Source organism: Oncorhynchus clarkii, chromosome 11, assembly GCF_045791955.1.
Source record: "Oncorhynchus clarkii lewisi isolate Uvic-CL-2024 chromosome 11, UVic_Ocla_1.0, whole genome shotgun sequence".
Classification (NCBI taxonomy): Eukaryota; Metazoa; Chordata; class Actinopteri; order Salmoniformes; family Salmonidae; genus Oncorhynchus; species Oncorhynchus clarkii.
Window position 1 is genome coordinate 5,612,600 of NC_092157.1, and position 18,352 is coordinate 5,630,951.

General features: G+C 42.2%; 1 protein-coding gene across 2 annotated transcripts in view; it reads right to left on the bottom strand.

The window, feature by feature from the left end:
* Positions 1–18,352, bottom strand: part of LOC139420590 (uncharacterized protein C8orf34 homolog) — a 141,212-nt gene that overhangs the window by 97,848 nt on the left and 25,012 nt on the right. For both annotated transcript variants that reach the window (XM_071170778.1, XM_071170777.1), the window contains exons 2-5: positions 13,836–13,980; positions 13,126–13,257; positions 5,818–5,928; positions 3,798–3,826 (exon numbers count right to left, since the gene is read on the bottom strand). In XM_071170778.1, the coding sequence (XP_071026879.1) occupies positions 3,798–3,826; positions 5,818–5,928; positions 13,126–13,257; positions 13,836–13,980 (417 nt within the window). The remainder of the gene's footprint in view (positions 1–3,797; positions 3,827–5,817; positions 5,929–13,125; positions 13,258–13,835; positions 13,981–18,352) is intronic.

An 18,352-nucleotide genomic window follows, 5' to 3' on the forward strand; every position in this document is an offset into this window, starting at 1 on the left:
TAAGACCCAATAAGACCCAATACAACCCAATAATCAATACAAATCAATAAGACCCAATAAGACCCAATACAACTCAATAAGACCCAATACAACCCAATAAGACCCAATACAACCCAATAATCAATACAAATCAATAAGACCCAATAAGACCCAATACAACCCAATAATCAATACAAATCAATAAGACCCAATAAGACCCAATACAACCCAATACAACCCAATAATCAATACAACTCAATACAACCCAATAAGACCCAATACAACCCAATAAGACCCAATACAACGCAAACATCAATACAACCCAATACAAACCAAACATCAATACAACCCAATACAACCCAAACATCAATACAACCCAATACAACCCAATCATCAATACAACCCAAACAGCAATACAACCCAAACAGCAATACAACCCAATACAACCCAATAAGACACAATACAACCCAAAACAACCCAAACAAACCCCAAAACATCCCAAAGCAACCCAATACACCCCAAAAAGACCCAATACAACCCAATACAACCCAATACAACCCAAACATCAATACAACCCAATACAACCCAAACATCAATACAACCCAATACAACCCAAACATCAATACAACCCAAACATCAATACAACCCAAACATCAATACAACCCAAACATCAATACAACCCAATACAACCCAATACAACCCAATACAACCCAAACATCAATACAACCCAAACCTCAACACAATAAAAACAATCTGTCTTACTGCAGGCATACAGGCATATAACAGAACTATCCACCTGGAGGACTCACCATCGACAAACAGAACTATCCATCTGGAGGACTCACCATCGACAAACACAACTATCCACCTGGAGGACTCACCATCGACAAACACAACTATCCACCTGGAGGACTCACCATCGACAAACACAACTATCCATCTGGAGGACTTACCATCGACAAACACAACTATCCACCTGGAGGACTCACCATCGACAAACAGAACTATCCACCTGGAGGACTCACCATTGACAAACACAACTATCCACCTGGAGGACTCACCATCAACAAACACAACTATCCACCTGGAGGACTCACCATCGACAAACACAACTATCCACCTGGAGGACTCACCATCGACAAACACAACTATCCATCTGGAGGACTCACCATCGACAAACACAACTATCCATTTGGAAGACTCACCATCGACAAACACAACTATCCATCTGGAGTACTCACCATCGACAAACACAACTGCAATATCTCTGTCTGAGTCCCAAATCGAACCCTATTCACTACAGAGTGCACTATCTTTGACAAACGAAATAACGAAAAATAACCAAAATAATCTTTTCACAAATTGGTCTTGTCCACTATTTTAGGGCTCTCCAAAAAAGACAAGGTGCTGTTCAAATCAAATCAAATCAAATACATTTTGTATTTGTCACATGCGCCGAATACAACAAGTGTCGACCTTAACGTGAAATGCTTACTTTTACAAGCCCTGAACCAACAGTGCAGTTCAAGAAGAGTTAAGAAAATATTTAACAAATAAACTAAAGTAAAAACATTTTAAAGTAGCACAATAAAATAACAATAACGAGGCTATATACAGGGTGTTACGGTACAGAGTCAATGTGGAGACTATATACAGGGTATTACGGTACAGAGTCAATGTGGAGGCTATATACAGGGGGTACCGGTACAGAGTCAATGTGGAGGCTATATACAGGGTATTACGGTACAGAGTCAATGTGGAGGCTATATACAGGGTATTACGGTACATAGTCAATGTGGAGGCTATATACATGGGGTGCCGGTACAGAGTCAATGTGGAGGCTATATACAGGGGGTGCCGGTACCGAGTCAATGTGGAGGCTATATACAGGGGGTACCGGTACAGAGTCAATGTGGAGGCTATATACAGGGTATTACGGTACAGAGTCAATGTGGAGGCTATATACAGGGTATTACGGTACAGAGTCAATGTGGAGGCTATATACAGGGGGTACCGGTACAGAGTCAATGTGGAGGCTATATACAGGGGGTGCCGGTACCGAGTCAATGTGGAGGCTATATACAGGGGGTACCGGTACAGAGTCAATGTGGAGGCTATATACAGGGTATTACGGTACAGAGTCAATGTGGAGGCTATATACAGGGTATTACGGTACAGAGTCAATGTGGAGGCTATATACAGGGGGTACCAGTACAGAGTCAAGTGGAGGCTATATACAGGGGGTACTGGTACAGAGTCAATGTGGAGGCTATATACAGGGGGTACCGGTACAGAGTCAATGTGGAGGCTATATACAGGGGGTACCAGTACAGAGTCAATGTGGAGGCTATATACAGGGTAGTACGGTACAGAGTCAATGTGGAGGCTATATACAGGGGGTACCGGTACAGAGTCAATGTGGAGGCTATATACAGGGGGTACTGGTACAGAGCCAATGTGGAGGCTATATACAGGGTATTACGGTACAGAGTCAATGTGGAGGCTATATACAGGGTATTACGGTACAAATTCAATGTGGAGGCTATATACAGGGGGTACCAGTACAGAGTCAAGTGGAGGCTATATACAGGGGGTACTGGTACAGAGTCAATGTGGAGGCTATATACAGGGGGTACCGGAACAGAGTCAATGTGGAGGCTATATACAGGGTATTACGGTACAGAGACAATGTGGAGGCTATATACAGGGGTTACTGGTACCGAGTCAATGTGGAGGCTATATACAGGAGGTACCAGTACCGAGTCAATGTGGAGGCTATATACAGGGGGTACCGGTACAGAGTCAATGTGGAGGCTATATACAGGGGGTACCGGTACTGAGTCAATGTGGAGGCTATATACAGGAGGTACCAGTACCGAGTCAATGTGGAGGCTATATACAGGAGGTACCGGTACCGAGTCAATGTGCGGGGGTACTGCTTAGTCTAAGTAATTTATACATGTAGGTAGGTATACATGGTGTACATATAGGTAGGGATAAAGTGACTATGCATAGATAATAAACACTGACTAGCAGCACTGTACAAAACAAAGTGGGGGGGGGGGGGGGTCAATGTAAATAGTCTGGGAGGCCATTTGATTAATTGTTCAGCAGACGTATGACTTGGAGGTAGAAGCTGTTAAGGAGCCTTTTGGACGTCGACTTGGCGCTCCGGTACCGCTTGCCGTGTGATAGCAGAAAGAACAGTCTTTGACTTGGGTGACTGGAGTCTTAGACAATTCTTCGGGCCTTCCTTTGACACCACCTGGTATAGAGGTCCTGGATGGCAGGAAGCTCGGCCCCAGTGATCAAATCAAATGTTTTGTCTCCCTACAAACTGAGTTCTCTCATTATTGTGTTGAGGTAGAACCAGGGCCAGACAGTGTATGAAACAAAGATTTTTTTCCGTACTACAGAAAGAGGAGCTTATTCAAGTTTCACAGGATGGATGTCGGTCCCATGAGATTGTTGCATGGTATTATTTTCACACACGCACACACACACACACACGCACACGTACACATGCACACGCACACACGCACACGCATACACACACACACACACACACATACACACACACACACACACATACATACACACACACACACACACACATACACACACACATACACACACACATACACACACACACAAACATTCCCATGGGAATAAAACCCTCAACCCTAGCGTTGAAAGCACCACATGCTCTACCAACTGAGCTACACACAGAAACTGCGCACAAACACAAAAAAACAACAAACATTAATTTTCATGATGTACATTTAAAAAGAAACACGACTGCAGTTGTAAGTAGTTACCTGATCAAGTTCATCAGAAACAGCGATACCTGTGAAGAGCAGAAAAGTGAATCAGCGGGAGACAAAATGCCAAGGAACTTTCACACACTAAACTGTAGTCTGTATTTACAAAGGTTCAGGAGTTAGTAGATGTATTAAGGTTCAGGAGTTAGTAGATGTATTAAGGTTCAGGAGTTAATAGATGTATTAAGGTTCAGGAGTTAGTTGAGGTATTCATATTAAGGTACAGGAGTTAGTAGAGGTATTAAGGTTCAGGAGTTAGTAGATGTATTAAGGTTTCAGGAGTTAGTAGATGTATTAAGGTTCAGGAGTTAGTAGATGTATTAAGGTTCAGGAGTTAATAGATGTATTAAGGTTCAGGCGTTAGTTGAGGTATTCATATTAAGGTACAGGAGTTAGTAGAGGTATTAAGGTTCAGGAGTTAATAGATGGACTAAGGTTCAGGAGTTAGTAGATGTATTAAGGTTCAGGAGTTAATAGATGTATTAAGGTTCAGGAGTTAGTTGAGGTATTCATATTAAGGTACAGGAGTTAGTAGATGTATTAAGGTTCAGGAGTTAGTAGATGTATTAAGGTTCAGGAGTTAGTAGATGTATTAAGGTTCAGGAGTTAGTAGATGTATTAAGGTTCAGGAGTTAATAGATGTATTAAGGTTCAGGAGTTAGTTGAGGTATTCATATTAAGGTACAGGAGTTAGTAGAGGTATTAAGGTTCAGGAGTTAGTAGAGGTATTAAGGTTCAGGAGTTAATAGATGGACTAAGGTTCAGGAGTTAGTAGATGTATTAAGGTTCAGGAGTTAATAGATGTATTAAGGTTCAGGAGTTAGTTGAGGTATTCATATTAAGGTACAGGAGTTAGTAGAGGTATTAAGGTTCAGGAGTTAATAGATGGACTAAGGTTCAGGAGTTAGTAGATGTATTAGGGTTCAGGAGTTAGTAGAGGTATTAAGGTTCAGGAGTTAGTATATGTATTAAGGTTCAGGAGTTAGTAGATGTTTTAAGGTTCAGGAGTTAGTAGATGTATTAAGGTTCAGGAGTTAGTAGAGGTATACATATTAAGGTTCAGGAGTTAGTAGATGTATTAAGGTTCAGGAGTTAGTAGAGGTATTAAGGTTCTGGAGTTAGTAGATGTATTAAGGTTCAGGAGTTAGTAGAGGTATTAAGGTTCAGGAGTTAGTAGATGTATTAAGGTTCAGGAGTTAGTAGATGTATTAAGGTTCAGGAGTTAGTAGATGTATTAAGGTTCAGGAGTTAGTAGATGTATTAAGAGGTATAGAGGTATACATATTAAGGTTCAGGAGTTAGTAGAGGTATTAAGGTTAGGGAGTTAGTAGATGTATTAAGGTTCAGGAGTTAGTAGATGTATTAAGGTTCAGGAGTTAGTAGATGTATTAAGGTTCAGGAGTTAGTAGAGGTATTAAGGTTCCGGAGTTAGTAGATGTATTAAGGTTCAGGAGTTAGTAGATGTATTAAGGTTCAGGAGTTAGTAGATGTATTAAGGTTCAGGAGTTAGTAGATGTATTAAGGTTCAGGAGTTAGTAGAGGTATACATATTAAGGTTCAGGAGTTAGTAGAGGTATTAAGGTTAGGGAGTTAGTAGATGTATTAAGGTTCAGGAGTTAGTAGATGTATTAAGGTTCAGGAGTTAGTAGATGTATTAAGGTTCAGGAGTTAGTAGATGTATTAAGGTTCAGGAGTTAGTATATGTATTAAGGTTCAGGAGTTAGTAGATGTATTAAGGTTCAGGAGTTAGTAGATGTATCAAGGTTCAGGAGATAGTGAATGTATTCTCAACATCACTACGGGACAGGTTCTGTAGAGCCTTGGGTTCAGGAATTAGGGTACATTATTCGGCTTTACGGTTTCGTGCTAGGGATTAGGGTACTGCATTAGAGTTGAGGGTTTGGGGTACAGCATTCGTGTTTGGGGTTCAGAGTAAGTGTTTAGGGTACAGCATTAGTGTTTGGGGTTCAGGGTAAGTGTTTAGGGTACAGCATTAGGGTTTAGTTAGTGTACTCACTACGGGACAGGTTCTCCAGAGCCTTGCCCAGCGTCTTGCTCTCCTGCAGGATGAGGTTGAAGTCGCCGCTCTCCCTCCATTCCCACCACGGCTGCTCAATAGATCGCGGTACTGAAACACAACCACAACCGTAGGACAGCGTCACCTATACATCCCAGCACCTACACACCACCTATACACCACCTATACATCCCAGCACCTACACACCACCTACCCACCCCCTATACACCCCCTATACTCGGTACTGGAACACAACCACAACCGTAGGACAGCGTCACCTATACACCACCTACACACCACCTATACACCACCTATACATCCCAGCACCTATCTGTCACCTACACAACACCTATACACCACCTATACATCCCAGCACCTATCTATCACCTACACACCACCTATACATCCCAGCACCTACACACCACGTATACACCACCTACACACCACCTATACATCCCAGCACCTATATACCACCTATACACCACCTACACACCAACTATACATCCCAGCACCTACACACCACGTATACACCACCTACACACCACCTATACATCCCAGCACCTATCTATCACCTACACAACACCTATACACCACCTATACATCCCAGCACCTACAGTGCCTTGCGAAAGTATTCGGCCCCTTTGAACTTTGCGACCTTTTGCCACATTTCAGGCTTCAAACATAAAGATATAAAACTGTATTTTTTTGTGAACAATCAACAACAAGTGGGACACAATCATGAAGTGGAACGACATTTATTGGATATTTCAAACTTTTTTAACAAATCAAAAACTGAAAAATTGGGCGTGCAAAATTATTCAGCCCCCTTAAGTTAATACTTTGTAGCGCCACCTTTTGCTGCGATTACAGCTGTAAGTCGCTTGGGGTATGTCTCTATCAGTTTTGCACATCGAGAGACTGACATTTTTTCCCATTCCTCCTTGCAAAACAGCTCGAGCTCAGTGAGGTTGGATGGAGAGCATTTGTGAACAGCAGTTTTCAGTTCTTTCCACAGATTCTCGATTGGATTCAGGTCTGGACTTTGACTTGGCCATTCTAACACCTGGATATGTTTATTTTTGAACCATTCCATTGTAGATTTTGCTTTATGTTTTGGATCATTGTCTTGTTGGAAGACAAATCTCCGTCCCAGTCTCAGGTCTTTTGCAGACTCCATCAGGTTTTCTTCCAGAATGGTCCTGTATTTGGCTCCATCCATCTTCCCATCAATTTTAACCATCTTCCCTGTCCCTGCTGAAGAAAAGCAGGCCCAAACCATGATGCTGCCACCACCATGTTTGACAGTGGGGATGGTGTGTTCAGCTGTGTTGCTTTTACGCCAAACATAACGTTTTGCATTGTTGCCAAAAAGTTCAATTTTGGTTTCATCTGACCTTCTTCCACATGTTTGGTGTGTCTCCCAGATGGCTTGTGGCAAACTTTAAACAACACTTTTTATGGATATCTTTAAGAAATGGCTTTCTTCTTGCCACTCTTCCATAAAGGCCAGATTTGTGCAATATACGACTGATTGTTGTCCTATGGACAGAGTCTCCCACTTCAGCTGTAGATCTCTGCAGTTCATCCAGAGTGATCATGGGCCTCTTGGCTGCATCTCTGATCAGTCTTCTCCTTGTATGAGCTGAAAGTTTAGAGGGACGGCCAGGTCTTGGTAGATTTGCAGTGGTCTGATACTCCTTCCATTTCAATATTATCGCTTGCACAGTGCTCCTTGGGATGTTTAAAGCTTGGGAAATCTTTTTGTATCCAAATCCGGCTTTAAACTTCTTCACAACAGTATCTCAGACCTGCCTGGTGTGTTCCTTGTTCTTCATGATGCTCTCTGCGCTTTTAACGGACCTCTGAGACTATCACAGTGCAGGTGCATTTATACGGAGACTTGATTACACACAGGTGGATTGTATTTATCATCATTAGTCATTTAGGTCAACATTGGATCATTCAGAGATCCTCACTTAACTTCTGGAGAGAGTTTGCTGCACTGAAAGTAAAGGGGCTGAATAATTTTGCACGCCCAATTTTTCAGTTTTTGATTTGTTAAAAAAGTTTGAAATATCCAATAAATGTCGTTCCACTTCATGATTGTGTCCCACTTGTTGATTGTTCACAAAAAAATACAGTTTTATATCTTTATGTTTGAAGCCTGAAATGTGGCAAAAGGTCGCAAAGTTCAAGGGGGCCGAATACTTTCGCAAGGCACTGTATCTATCACCTACACAACACCTATACACCACCTATACATCCCAGCACCTATCTATCACCTACACACCACCTACACATCCCAGCACCTACACACCACCTATACACCACCTACACACCTATACACCACCTATACACCACCTATACACCACCTATATACCACCTATACACCACCTATACACCACCTATACATCCCAGCACCTATCTATCACCTACACACCACCTACACACCACCTATACATCCCAGCACCTACACACCACCTATACACCACCTATACATCCCAGGACCTATCTATCACCTACACACCACCTATACACCACCTATACACCACCTACACACCACCTATACACCACCTATACATCCCAGGACCTATCTATCACCTACACACCACCTATACATCACCTATACACCACCTATACATCCCAGCACCTACACACCTATACACCACCTACACACCACCTATACACCACCTACACACCTATACACCACCTATTTACCACCTATACATCAGTGGAGGCTGTTATAGCAGCAATGTTCCAACATCTAGTGGAAAGCCTTCCCAGAAGAGTGGAGGCTGTTATAGCAGCAATGTTCCAACATCTAGTGGAAAGCCTTCCCAGAAGAGTGGAGGCTGTTATAGCAGCAATGTTCCAACATCTAGTGGAAAGCCTTCCCAGAAGAGTGGAGGCTGTTATAGCAGCAATGTTCCAACATCTAGTGGAAAGTCTTCCCAGAAGAGTGGAGGCTGTTATAGCAGCAAAGGGGGGGACCAACTCCTTATTAATGCCTATGATTTTGTTGAGCGGGTGTCCATACTTTACGTAAATCAAGCAAAGCCATCAATAGGAGTTTTATTTATGGAAAAGCTTGGAGGAAAGTCAATGTATCCCCCTCTCCAGGACCACTGGTCTCCCTTCGGCCTTTAGCATGATTAAAACCTGTTGTACCTATATGTGCCCCCGTTCAACTCAAACAGTGGCGCAGGGAATGCAAAAATATTCTTAGAAATATTTAACCTCCACACATTAACAAGTCCAATACCTCAAATGAAAGATAAATACCTTGTTCATCTACCCATCTACTCAGATTTTTAAAATGTTTTACGGCGAAAACACAGCATATATGTTAGACCACCACCAAAACGTAGCCATTTTGTCCAGCAAAAGATCAAATCACAAAAGCAGGATTAAAAGAAAAATCAGATGGAAGGGTCAAACAGGAAGAGACCACCATCCACCTTCATCATCATCACACCAAAGTCCGCCGGTCTCTCTCTCACTTCTGAGATGTTTAATTTCACCTTTATTGAACTTGGCAAGTCAGTTAAGAACAACTTCTTATTTTCAATGACGGCCTAGGAACAGTGGGTTAACTGCCTGTTCAGGGGTAGAACGACAGATTCGGACCTTGTCAGCTCGGGGGTTTGAACTTGCAACCTTCTGGTTACTAGTCCACCGCTCTAACCACTAGGCTACCCTGCCACCACTACGCTACCTGCCGCCTCTACACTCTAACCACTAGGCTACCTGCCACCTCTACACTCTAACCACTAGGCTACCTGCCACCTATACACTCTAACCACTAGGCTACCTGCCACCTCTACACTCTAACCACTAGACTACCCTGCCACTTCTACACTCTAACCACTAGGCTACCTGCCACCTCTACACTCTAACCACTAGGCTACCCTGCCGCCTCTACACTCTAACCACTAGGCTACCTGCCACCTCTACACTCTAACCACTAGGCTAATCTGCCACCTCTACACTCTAACCACTAGGCTACCCTGCCACCTCTACACTCTAACCAGTAGGCTACCCTGCCGCCTCTACACTCTAACCACTAGGCTACCCTGCCACCTCTACACTCTAACCACTAGGCTACCTGCCACCTCTACACTCTAACCACTAGGCTACCCTGCCACCTCTACACTCTAACCACTAGGCTACCCTGCCACCTCTACACTCTAACCACTAGGCTACCCTGCCACCCAAATTGATGAATGAGGAGATATAGACATGTGAAGCCCTAGCTTCAAACCCATTATGACCCCTGTTACTTCCTATATGGATACGAGAACAATTGAAATCCTCTCACCATCTCTTCTCATCCAATCAATGATCGCCTTGAGAAAGGTTTGTGTTTGGAATGTGGAACACATGCACTACCAGTCAACATTTTTGACACATTTACTCATTCAAGGTTTTTTTCTTTCAATTTACAATTTTCTACGTTAAAATAATAAAAATGAAGAAATCCCCAAAAAATACTGTCAGTGATTTATTTAGAGTTCAAGGCACACTTAACCAGCATGACCACCAAAGCATTCTGCAGTGATACACCATCCTATCTAGTTTGCGCCTAGTGAGACTATCATTTGTTTTTCAACAGGACAATGACCCAAAACACACCTCTGGACTATTTGACCAGAGTGGCTCAGTTAGTAGGGCATGGCACTTGCAATGCCAGGATCGTGGGTTCAATTATATACCAACAGAGAAGGTAAGGAGAGATACCTACTGAAAACAACATTTTATTTCATGGCATAGAACTCTCATATTAACTGTTGTCTTCCCATTAGAACTTTTCGTTTAGAATTTTTGTTTCTTCGTTTACAGGTCGGTTTGTTACAGAAAACAAAAAAATCCTCTAAATGACTGAATAATAAGTATATAAGCCCATTATGTTCTGGTGCAGCTTTGCGAAGAGCACAGCTCTTGTTTCATGTATTTTGCCAGACTGACAAAGCTTTAAGGAACAAAGAGAGAGAGAGTGGCAGGGAGAAGCAGCCAGAGGAGACACACGTCCTCTCTTTCATTTCCTCCTGATTGTAAGTGATGGTCTGACCACAGTCTGAAATAGACTGGAACTGGCATGAGAATGAGAGCAATGCTGAATTATTGAAGTTTCTGCCCCTCCTCCCTCCTTTCCCTCCCATATTTTTCGATCTGTCTCTCTCTATCTCTCGCTTTGCCTCACACCTTCTATCTCTCTCTCTTTCTACTATCGCCGTCTCCTCTCCCCATCTCTCCTTCCCCTCCCTCTCCAACCACTTCATCTCTATCTCCATTTGACCCAACCTATGAGTTCCTTACATCACCCTTCATTCAGTCTGTCCCCAGTTATCTATAGAACCTCGTTACATCACCCTTCATTCAGTCTGTCCCCGGTTATCTATAGAACCTCGTTACATCACCCTTCATTCAGTCTGTCCCCAGTTATCTATAGAACCTTGTTACATCACCCTTCATTCAGTCTGTCCCCAGTTATCTATAGAACCTCGTTACATCACCCTTCATTCAGTCTGTCCCCAGTTATCTATAGAACCTCGTTACATCACCCTTCATTCAGTCTGTCCCCAGTTATCTATAGAACCTCGTTACATCACCCTTCATTCAGTCTGTCCCCACTTATCTATAGAACCTCGTTACATCACCCTTCAATCAGTCTGTCCCCAGTTATCTATAGAACCTCATTACATCACCCTTCATTCAGTCTGTCCCCAGTTCTGTGTGATAGAGTCTTGACTAGCGTACTCATCTGGCACTGGCCCATTGGACAATAAACCATGACTAATTTGATGGGAAATTACGTCCAATTAAAAGGGGGGAGATTGAAACCAATGAGGCAAATCATTGGCGTACAACAAGTATCAATACTAAAGGCTGCAATCAAAACACTGCTGTAATCTGTTGCACCCGAACCGTAGGTGCCTGCGCTTGCTGGTTTAATTTACAGTCCGTTGTTATGCCGAGTTCTGGGGTTTCTGGTGGGAGTAGAGGATAGGTACCAGCCACATCATCAGCTGACAACATCCATTGGTAATGACAGAGGAACGGAGAGGACTAATGGAGGTGCCATTTTAACAACATAAAGACTTCTATCATGACACACTGTAGATATAGTAGATATAGTAGATATGGTATATATAGTATACATAGTATACATAGTAGACATAGTAGATATAGTAGATATAGTAGATTTAGTAGATTTAGTAGATATAGTAGATATAGTATTGTAGATATAGTAGATATAGTAGATATAGTATAGTAGATATAGTATATATAGTATATATAGTAAATATAGTAGATATAGTAGATATAGTATATATAGTAGATATAGTATATGTAGTAGATATAGTAGATATAGTATATATAGTAGATATAGTAGATATAGTAGAGTATATATAGTATATATAGTAGATATAGTATATATAGTATATGTAGTAGATATAGTAGATATAGTAGATATAGTATAGTATATATAGTAGATATAGTATATATAGTAGATATAGTATATATAGTATATATAGTAGATATAGTAGATATAGTAGATAAAGTAGATAAAGTATATATAGTAGATACAGTATATATAGTAGATACAGTATATATAGTAGATATAGTAGATATAGTATAGTAGATATAGTATAGTAGATATAGTAGATATAGTATATATAGTATATATAGTATAGTAGATATAGTGTAGTAGATGTAGTAGATATAGTAGATATAGTATAGTAGATATAGTATATATAGTATATATAGTAGATATAGTAGATATAGTATATATAGTAGATATAGTATAGTATATATAGTAGATATAGTAGATATAGTATACATAGTATAGAAGATATAGTATATATAGTAGACAGAGTATATATAGTAGATATAGTAGATTTAGCAGATATAGTATATATAGTAGATATAGTATATATAGTATATATAGTATATATAGTAGATATAGTAGATATAGTATATATAGTAGATACAGTAGATATATTATATATAGTAGATATAGTAGATATAGTAGATATAGTAGATATAGTCGATACAGTATATATAGTAGATATATTATATATAGTAGATATAGTATATATAGTATATATAGTAGATATAGTATATACAGTAGATATAGTAGATATAGTAGATATGGTATATACAGTAGATATAGTATATATAGTAGATATAGTATATATAGTAGATATAGTATATATAGTAGATATAGTAGATATGGTAGATATAGTAGATATGGTATATATAGTAGATATAGTAGATATAGTATATATAGTAGATATATACTATACTCACAGGACTTAGATTCTGCTGAAGGAAGGGAGATGTTAGACACTGCCAGGTCACTCTTGGATTTCTTGGGTTTGTTCGGGTGGATCTGCCAGGGCTTCTGGTAACTCCTGAAGTCAGGACCTCCTTTACTCTCTGCTGAGAGAAGAAGGTACCGCGGGAACAGTAGTACACACAATGACTAGGAATGTGTGTGGACGTGTGGACGTGTTTAACTATACTTGTGTGAGGACCAGAAGTCCCCACATGAATAGTAAACAAACACACATTTCACCAACTGGGGACATTTTGTTTGTCCCCACAAGATCAAATGCTATTTTTAGGGGATTTAGGGTTAAGGTTAAAATTAGTGTTAGAATTAAGTTTAGGATTAGGATTAGGAGCTAGGTTTAGGTTTAGGGTTAAGGTTAGAATTAGTGTTAGACTTAGGTTTAGGTTTAGGATTAGGAGCTAGGTTTAGGTTTAGGGTTAAGGTTAGGTTTTGGGGTTAAGGTTAGGTTAGGGTAAGGGTTATTGGTTAGGAAAAATAGGATTTTGAATGGGACTAAATTGTATGTCCCATCTATAGAACCTCATTACTAACAAGGTTAGTTATAACAACACAGTTTGCGTGTACTGCGTATGTGCGTATACGATTGCTCACACGTCCATGCTCTGTGAGTTTACGTGAGCTTCTGAGTGTAGGCGTGTACATGCATCTGCGTCTGCGCTCCTACCTGCATCGCTCTGGGCCCACAGAGCAGCGGAGCCCGCCAGTGTTCTGTGCAGCTTGCCGGGGCTGCCTGGCTTGGTCTGCAGGTGACTGATGAGAAAGGGGACAGGGTGGTCTGGGGTCTGGCTGATCAGACTGGCCATCATCTCCTAGCAGGAACAGCAGAACAAAGACACGTCAGGAAGACGGACCGAGGAAGAGGGGGAGAGGTAAAGAGAGAGAGCAGAGATGGGGAAATGGGGAGAGGGGGAGAGGTAAAGAGAGAGAGAGGTAAAGAGAGAGAGAGGTAAAGAGAGAGGGGGAGAGGTAAAGAGAGAGGGGGAGAGGTAAAGAGAGAGGGGAGAGGGGGAGAGGTAAAGAGAGAGAGAGAGGTAAAGAGCGAGAGGGGGAGAGGTAAAGAGAGAGAGAGGTAAAGAGAGAGGGGGAGAGGTAAAGAGAGAGGGGGAGAGGTAAAGAGAGAGGGGAGAGGGGGAGAGGTAAAGAGAGAGAGAGGTAAAGAGAGAGAGGGAGAGGTAAAGAGAGAGGGGAGAGGTAAAGAGAGAGGGGGAGAGGGGGAGAGGTAAAGAGAGAGAGAGGTAAAGAGAGAGAGGGAGAGGTAAAGAGCAAGGGGAGAGGGGGAGAGGTAAAGAGAGAGAGAGGTAAAGAGAGAGGGGGAGAGGTAAAGAGAGAGGGGGAGAAGTAAAGAGAGAGGGGAGAGGGGGAGAGGTAAAGAGAGAGAGAGGTAAAGAGCAAGGGGAGAGGGGGAGAGGTAAAGAGAGAGAGAGGTAAAGAGAGAGGGGGAGAGGTAAAGAGAGAGGGGGAGAGGTAAAGAGAGAGGGGAGGGGGAGAGGTATAGAGAGAGAGGTAAAGAGAGAGGGGGAGAGGTAAAGAGAGAGAGAGGTAAAGAGAGAGAGAGAGAGAGGTAAAGAGAGAGGGGAGAGGTAAAGAGAGAGAGAGGAGGTAAAGAGAGAGGTAAAGAGAGAGAGAGAGAGAGGGGGAGATAAAGAGAGAGGGAGAGGTAAAGAGAGAGAGAGGTAAAGAGAGAGGGGAGAGGTAAAGAGAGAGGGGAGAGGAGAGAGAGAGGTAAAGAGAGAGGAGGTAAAGAGAGAGGAGAGGTAAAGAGAGAGAGAGGTAAAGAGAGAGGGGGAGAGGTAAGAGGTAGAGAGAGGGAGGTAAAGAGAGAGGGGGAGAGGTAAAGAGAGAGAGAGGTAAAGAGAGAGGGGGAGAGGTAAAGAGAGAGGGAGGTAAAGAGAGAGGGGGAGAGGTAAAGAGAGAGAGAGGTAAAGAGAGAGGGGGAGAGGTAAAGAGAGAGGGAGGTAAAGAGAGAGGGGGAGAGGTAAAGAGAGAGGAAGAGAGTAAAGAGAGAGAGAGGTAAAGAGGGAGGGGGAGAGGTAAAGAGAGAGGTAAAGAGAGAGAGAGAGTAAAGAGAGAGAGAGGGAGAGAGGTAAAGAGAGAGAGAGGTAAAGAGAGAGCGGGAGAGGTAAAGAGAGAGGGAGGTAAAGAGAGAGGGGGAGAGGTAAAGAGCAAGGGGAGAGGTAAAGAGAGAGAGAGGTAAAGAGAGAGGGGGAGAGGTAAAGAGAGGGGGGGGGTAAAGAGAGAGGGGAGAGGTAAAGAGAGAGGGGAGAGGCGGAGAGGTATCTTAGTCATCTATCCTAGTCTTGTCTGTTCTATACAGTATCTTAGTCATCTATCCTAGTCTTGTCTGTTCTATACAGTATCTTAGTCATCTATCCTAGTCTTGTCTATTCTATACAGTATCTTAGTCAGCTATCCTAGTCTTGTCAGTTCTATACAGTATGAAGAGAGAAGCAATTCAGAAATTGGTCAGGGGGATATTCCTGCCTGCCTGGCCTTTGTGACTGTTTTGCGCTCAATGCTTAAATAGAGTGGAATTGGAGTGCTATGAAACAACGGTTCTCAGCAGCAGTAGCCTATGTCTCAACCGCACAATTAAATACAGCAATAGTGAATTACAGGATCTCTGTGGTCTCAACCAGCACGGGGGAAAATAGAGTGGGTTCTCTGCAACAGTAGCAGAAGCAGCAGCAGAAGAGTACAGTAGCCTAGTAGTGTCTTAACTCTTGCCACACAGATCCCGTTAGCGGGATCATTTTCGTCAACATCCGGTGAATTGTAGAGCGCCAAATTCAAATTAAATTACTAAACTAAAAATATTTAATTGTTCACGAAATCACAAGTGCAAAAACACCAAAACACAGCTTAACTTGTTTTTTTTAATCCAGCCGGCGTGTCAGATTTGAAAAAAGCTTTACGGTGAAAGCAAACCATGCGATAAGTAGATTGGTCACGAAAGTCAGAAAAGCAATACAATTAATCACTTACCTTTGATGATCTTTGTATGTTTGCACTCACGAGACTCCCAATTACACAATAAATGTTAGTTTTGTTCGATAAAGATTCTCTTATATCCAAAAACCTCCCTTTGGTTGGCGCGTTTTGTTCAGTAATCCACAGGCTCGTGATGGGCAGAAGAAAATTCCAAATAGTATCCGTAAAGTTTGTAGAAACATGTCAAACGTTTCTTATAATCCTTCCTCAGGTTGTTTTTACAATAAATAATCGAATATTTAAACCGGACGGTAGCCTTTTCAATAGAAGAGAGAAAGAAAAGGTCTCCCGGCGCCCGCACAAATCTGACTGACGCAATGTGATCATTCTCGCTCATTTTTCAGAATAAAAGCCTGAAACTATGTCTAAAGACTGTTCACACCATGGGGAAGCCATAGGAAAAGGAATCGGGTTGATATCCCTTTAAATGGAGCGAAGACAGGCTATGGAACTGAGAGCTTTCAAGAAAAACAGCACGTCAGGTTTTCGCCTTCAATATCAGTTATGTTATACTCACAGACAATATTTTGACAGTTTTGGAAACTTTAAAGTGTTTTCTATCATAATCTGATAATTATATGCATATTCTAGCTTCTGGGCCTGAGAAAAAGGCAGTTTACTTTGGGTACGTTTTTCATCCAAACATCAAAATACTGCCCCCTAGCCTAAAGAGTTTTTAACCAGCATGTGGGATATCAGGATGCTATTAAAGGAATGGTTGCAGACAATACAAAATTACTTTTGTGATGTCTATAACAAGAAAGACTGCGGAACACAGAACACACCAGGTTGTTTCAACCAGCATGGGAGAAAACAGAGTAGAATCAAAATACTGTTAATTAATGGTTATCAGCACACTGTAGGTAAAACTCAGAGAGAGACACACAGAGACAGAGACAGAGAGAGACAGAGAGACACAGACAGAGAGAGACAGATAGATAGAGAGAGAGACAGAGACAGAGACAGAGACAGAGACAGAGACAGAGACAGAGACAGAGACAGAGACAGAGACAGAGAGAGAGAGAGAGAGAGAGAGAGAGAGAGAGAGAGAGAGAGAGAGAGAAAACAGCGACAGAGCACACAAGAGAGAGAGAGAGAATGAGAGAGAGGAGTTGGGAGGGAGGGGTGGGTTTACACCTTACAAATTCAATTTCCAAAGACTCCCTATCCTGCCTCTTAAAGGGGATGTCTTGTGAAGAGCTTTATTGCTGAGGAAACCCCCTGACGAGCCACATTCCCCTGCTGCTGAAGTGAATCTTTACAGATTGGATGATTTAGCTACTAACACCGTTAAAACACAATGACAGAGAGCACAGAGTCTGTCAGGTAACTTCTGAAGTGAATCTTTACAGATTGGATGACTTAGCTACTAACACCGTTAAAACACAGAGTCTGTCAGGTAACTTCTGAAGTAAATTTTTACAGCACGAGCAGCACACAGTTATAAACCCACTAACAAAGCTGAGATGGAACAGTTAAAAGTATAGTAGCTATAGTGTGTGTGTGTGTGTGTGTGTGTGTGTACCTCTGGTGGGTTTTGTGTGTGTATATCTCTGGTGTGTGTGTGTGTGTGTGTGTGTGTGTGTGTGTGTGTGTGTGTGTGTGTGTGTAGGTAAGTTAAGAAATGAAACAACAGTAAAAAGACACTTGAAAATAAGAGTAGCAAGGCTCTATACAGACACCGGTTAGTCAGGCTGATTGAGGAAGTATGTACAGTGCATGTAGGTATCGTTAATGTAACTGTGATAAACAGAGAGTAGCAGAAGTGTAAAATAGGGGTTGGGGGAGGGAGGCACACAATGTAAATAGTCCAGGTAACCATTGGTTACCTGTTCAGAAGTGTTATGGCTTGGGGGTAAAAACTGTTGAGAAGCCTTTTTGTCCTAGACTTGGCACTCCGGTACCGCTTGCCATGCGGTAGTAGAGAGAACAGTCTATGACAAGGTGTGGCTGGGGTCTTTTTAGGGCCTTCCTCTGACACCGCCTGGTGTAGAGGTCCTGGATGGCAGGCAGCTTTGCCCCAGTCATGTATTGGGCCGTATGCACTACCCTCCGTTGTGCCTTGCGGTCAGAGGCCGAGCAGTTGCCGTACCAGGCAGTGATGCAACCGGTCAGGATGCTCTCGATGTCGCAGCTGTAGAACCTTTTGAGGATCTGGGGACCCATGCCAAATCTTTTTAGTTTCCTGAGGGG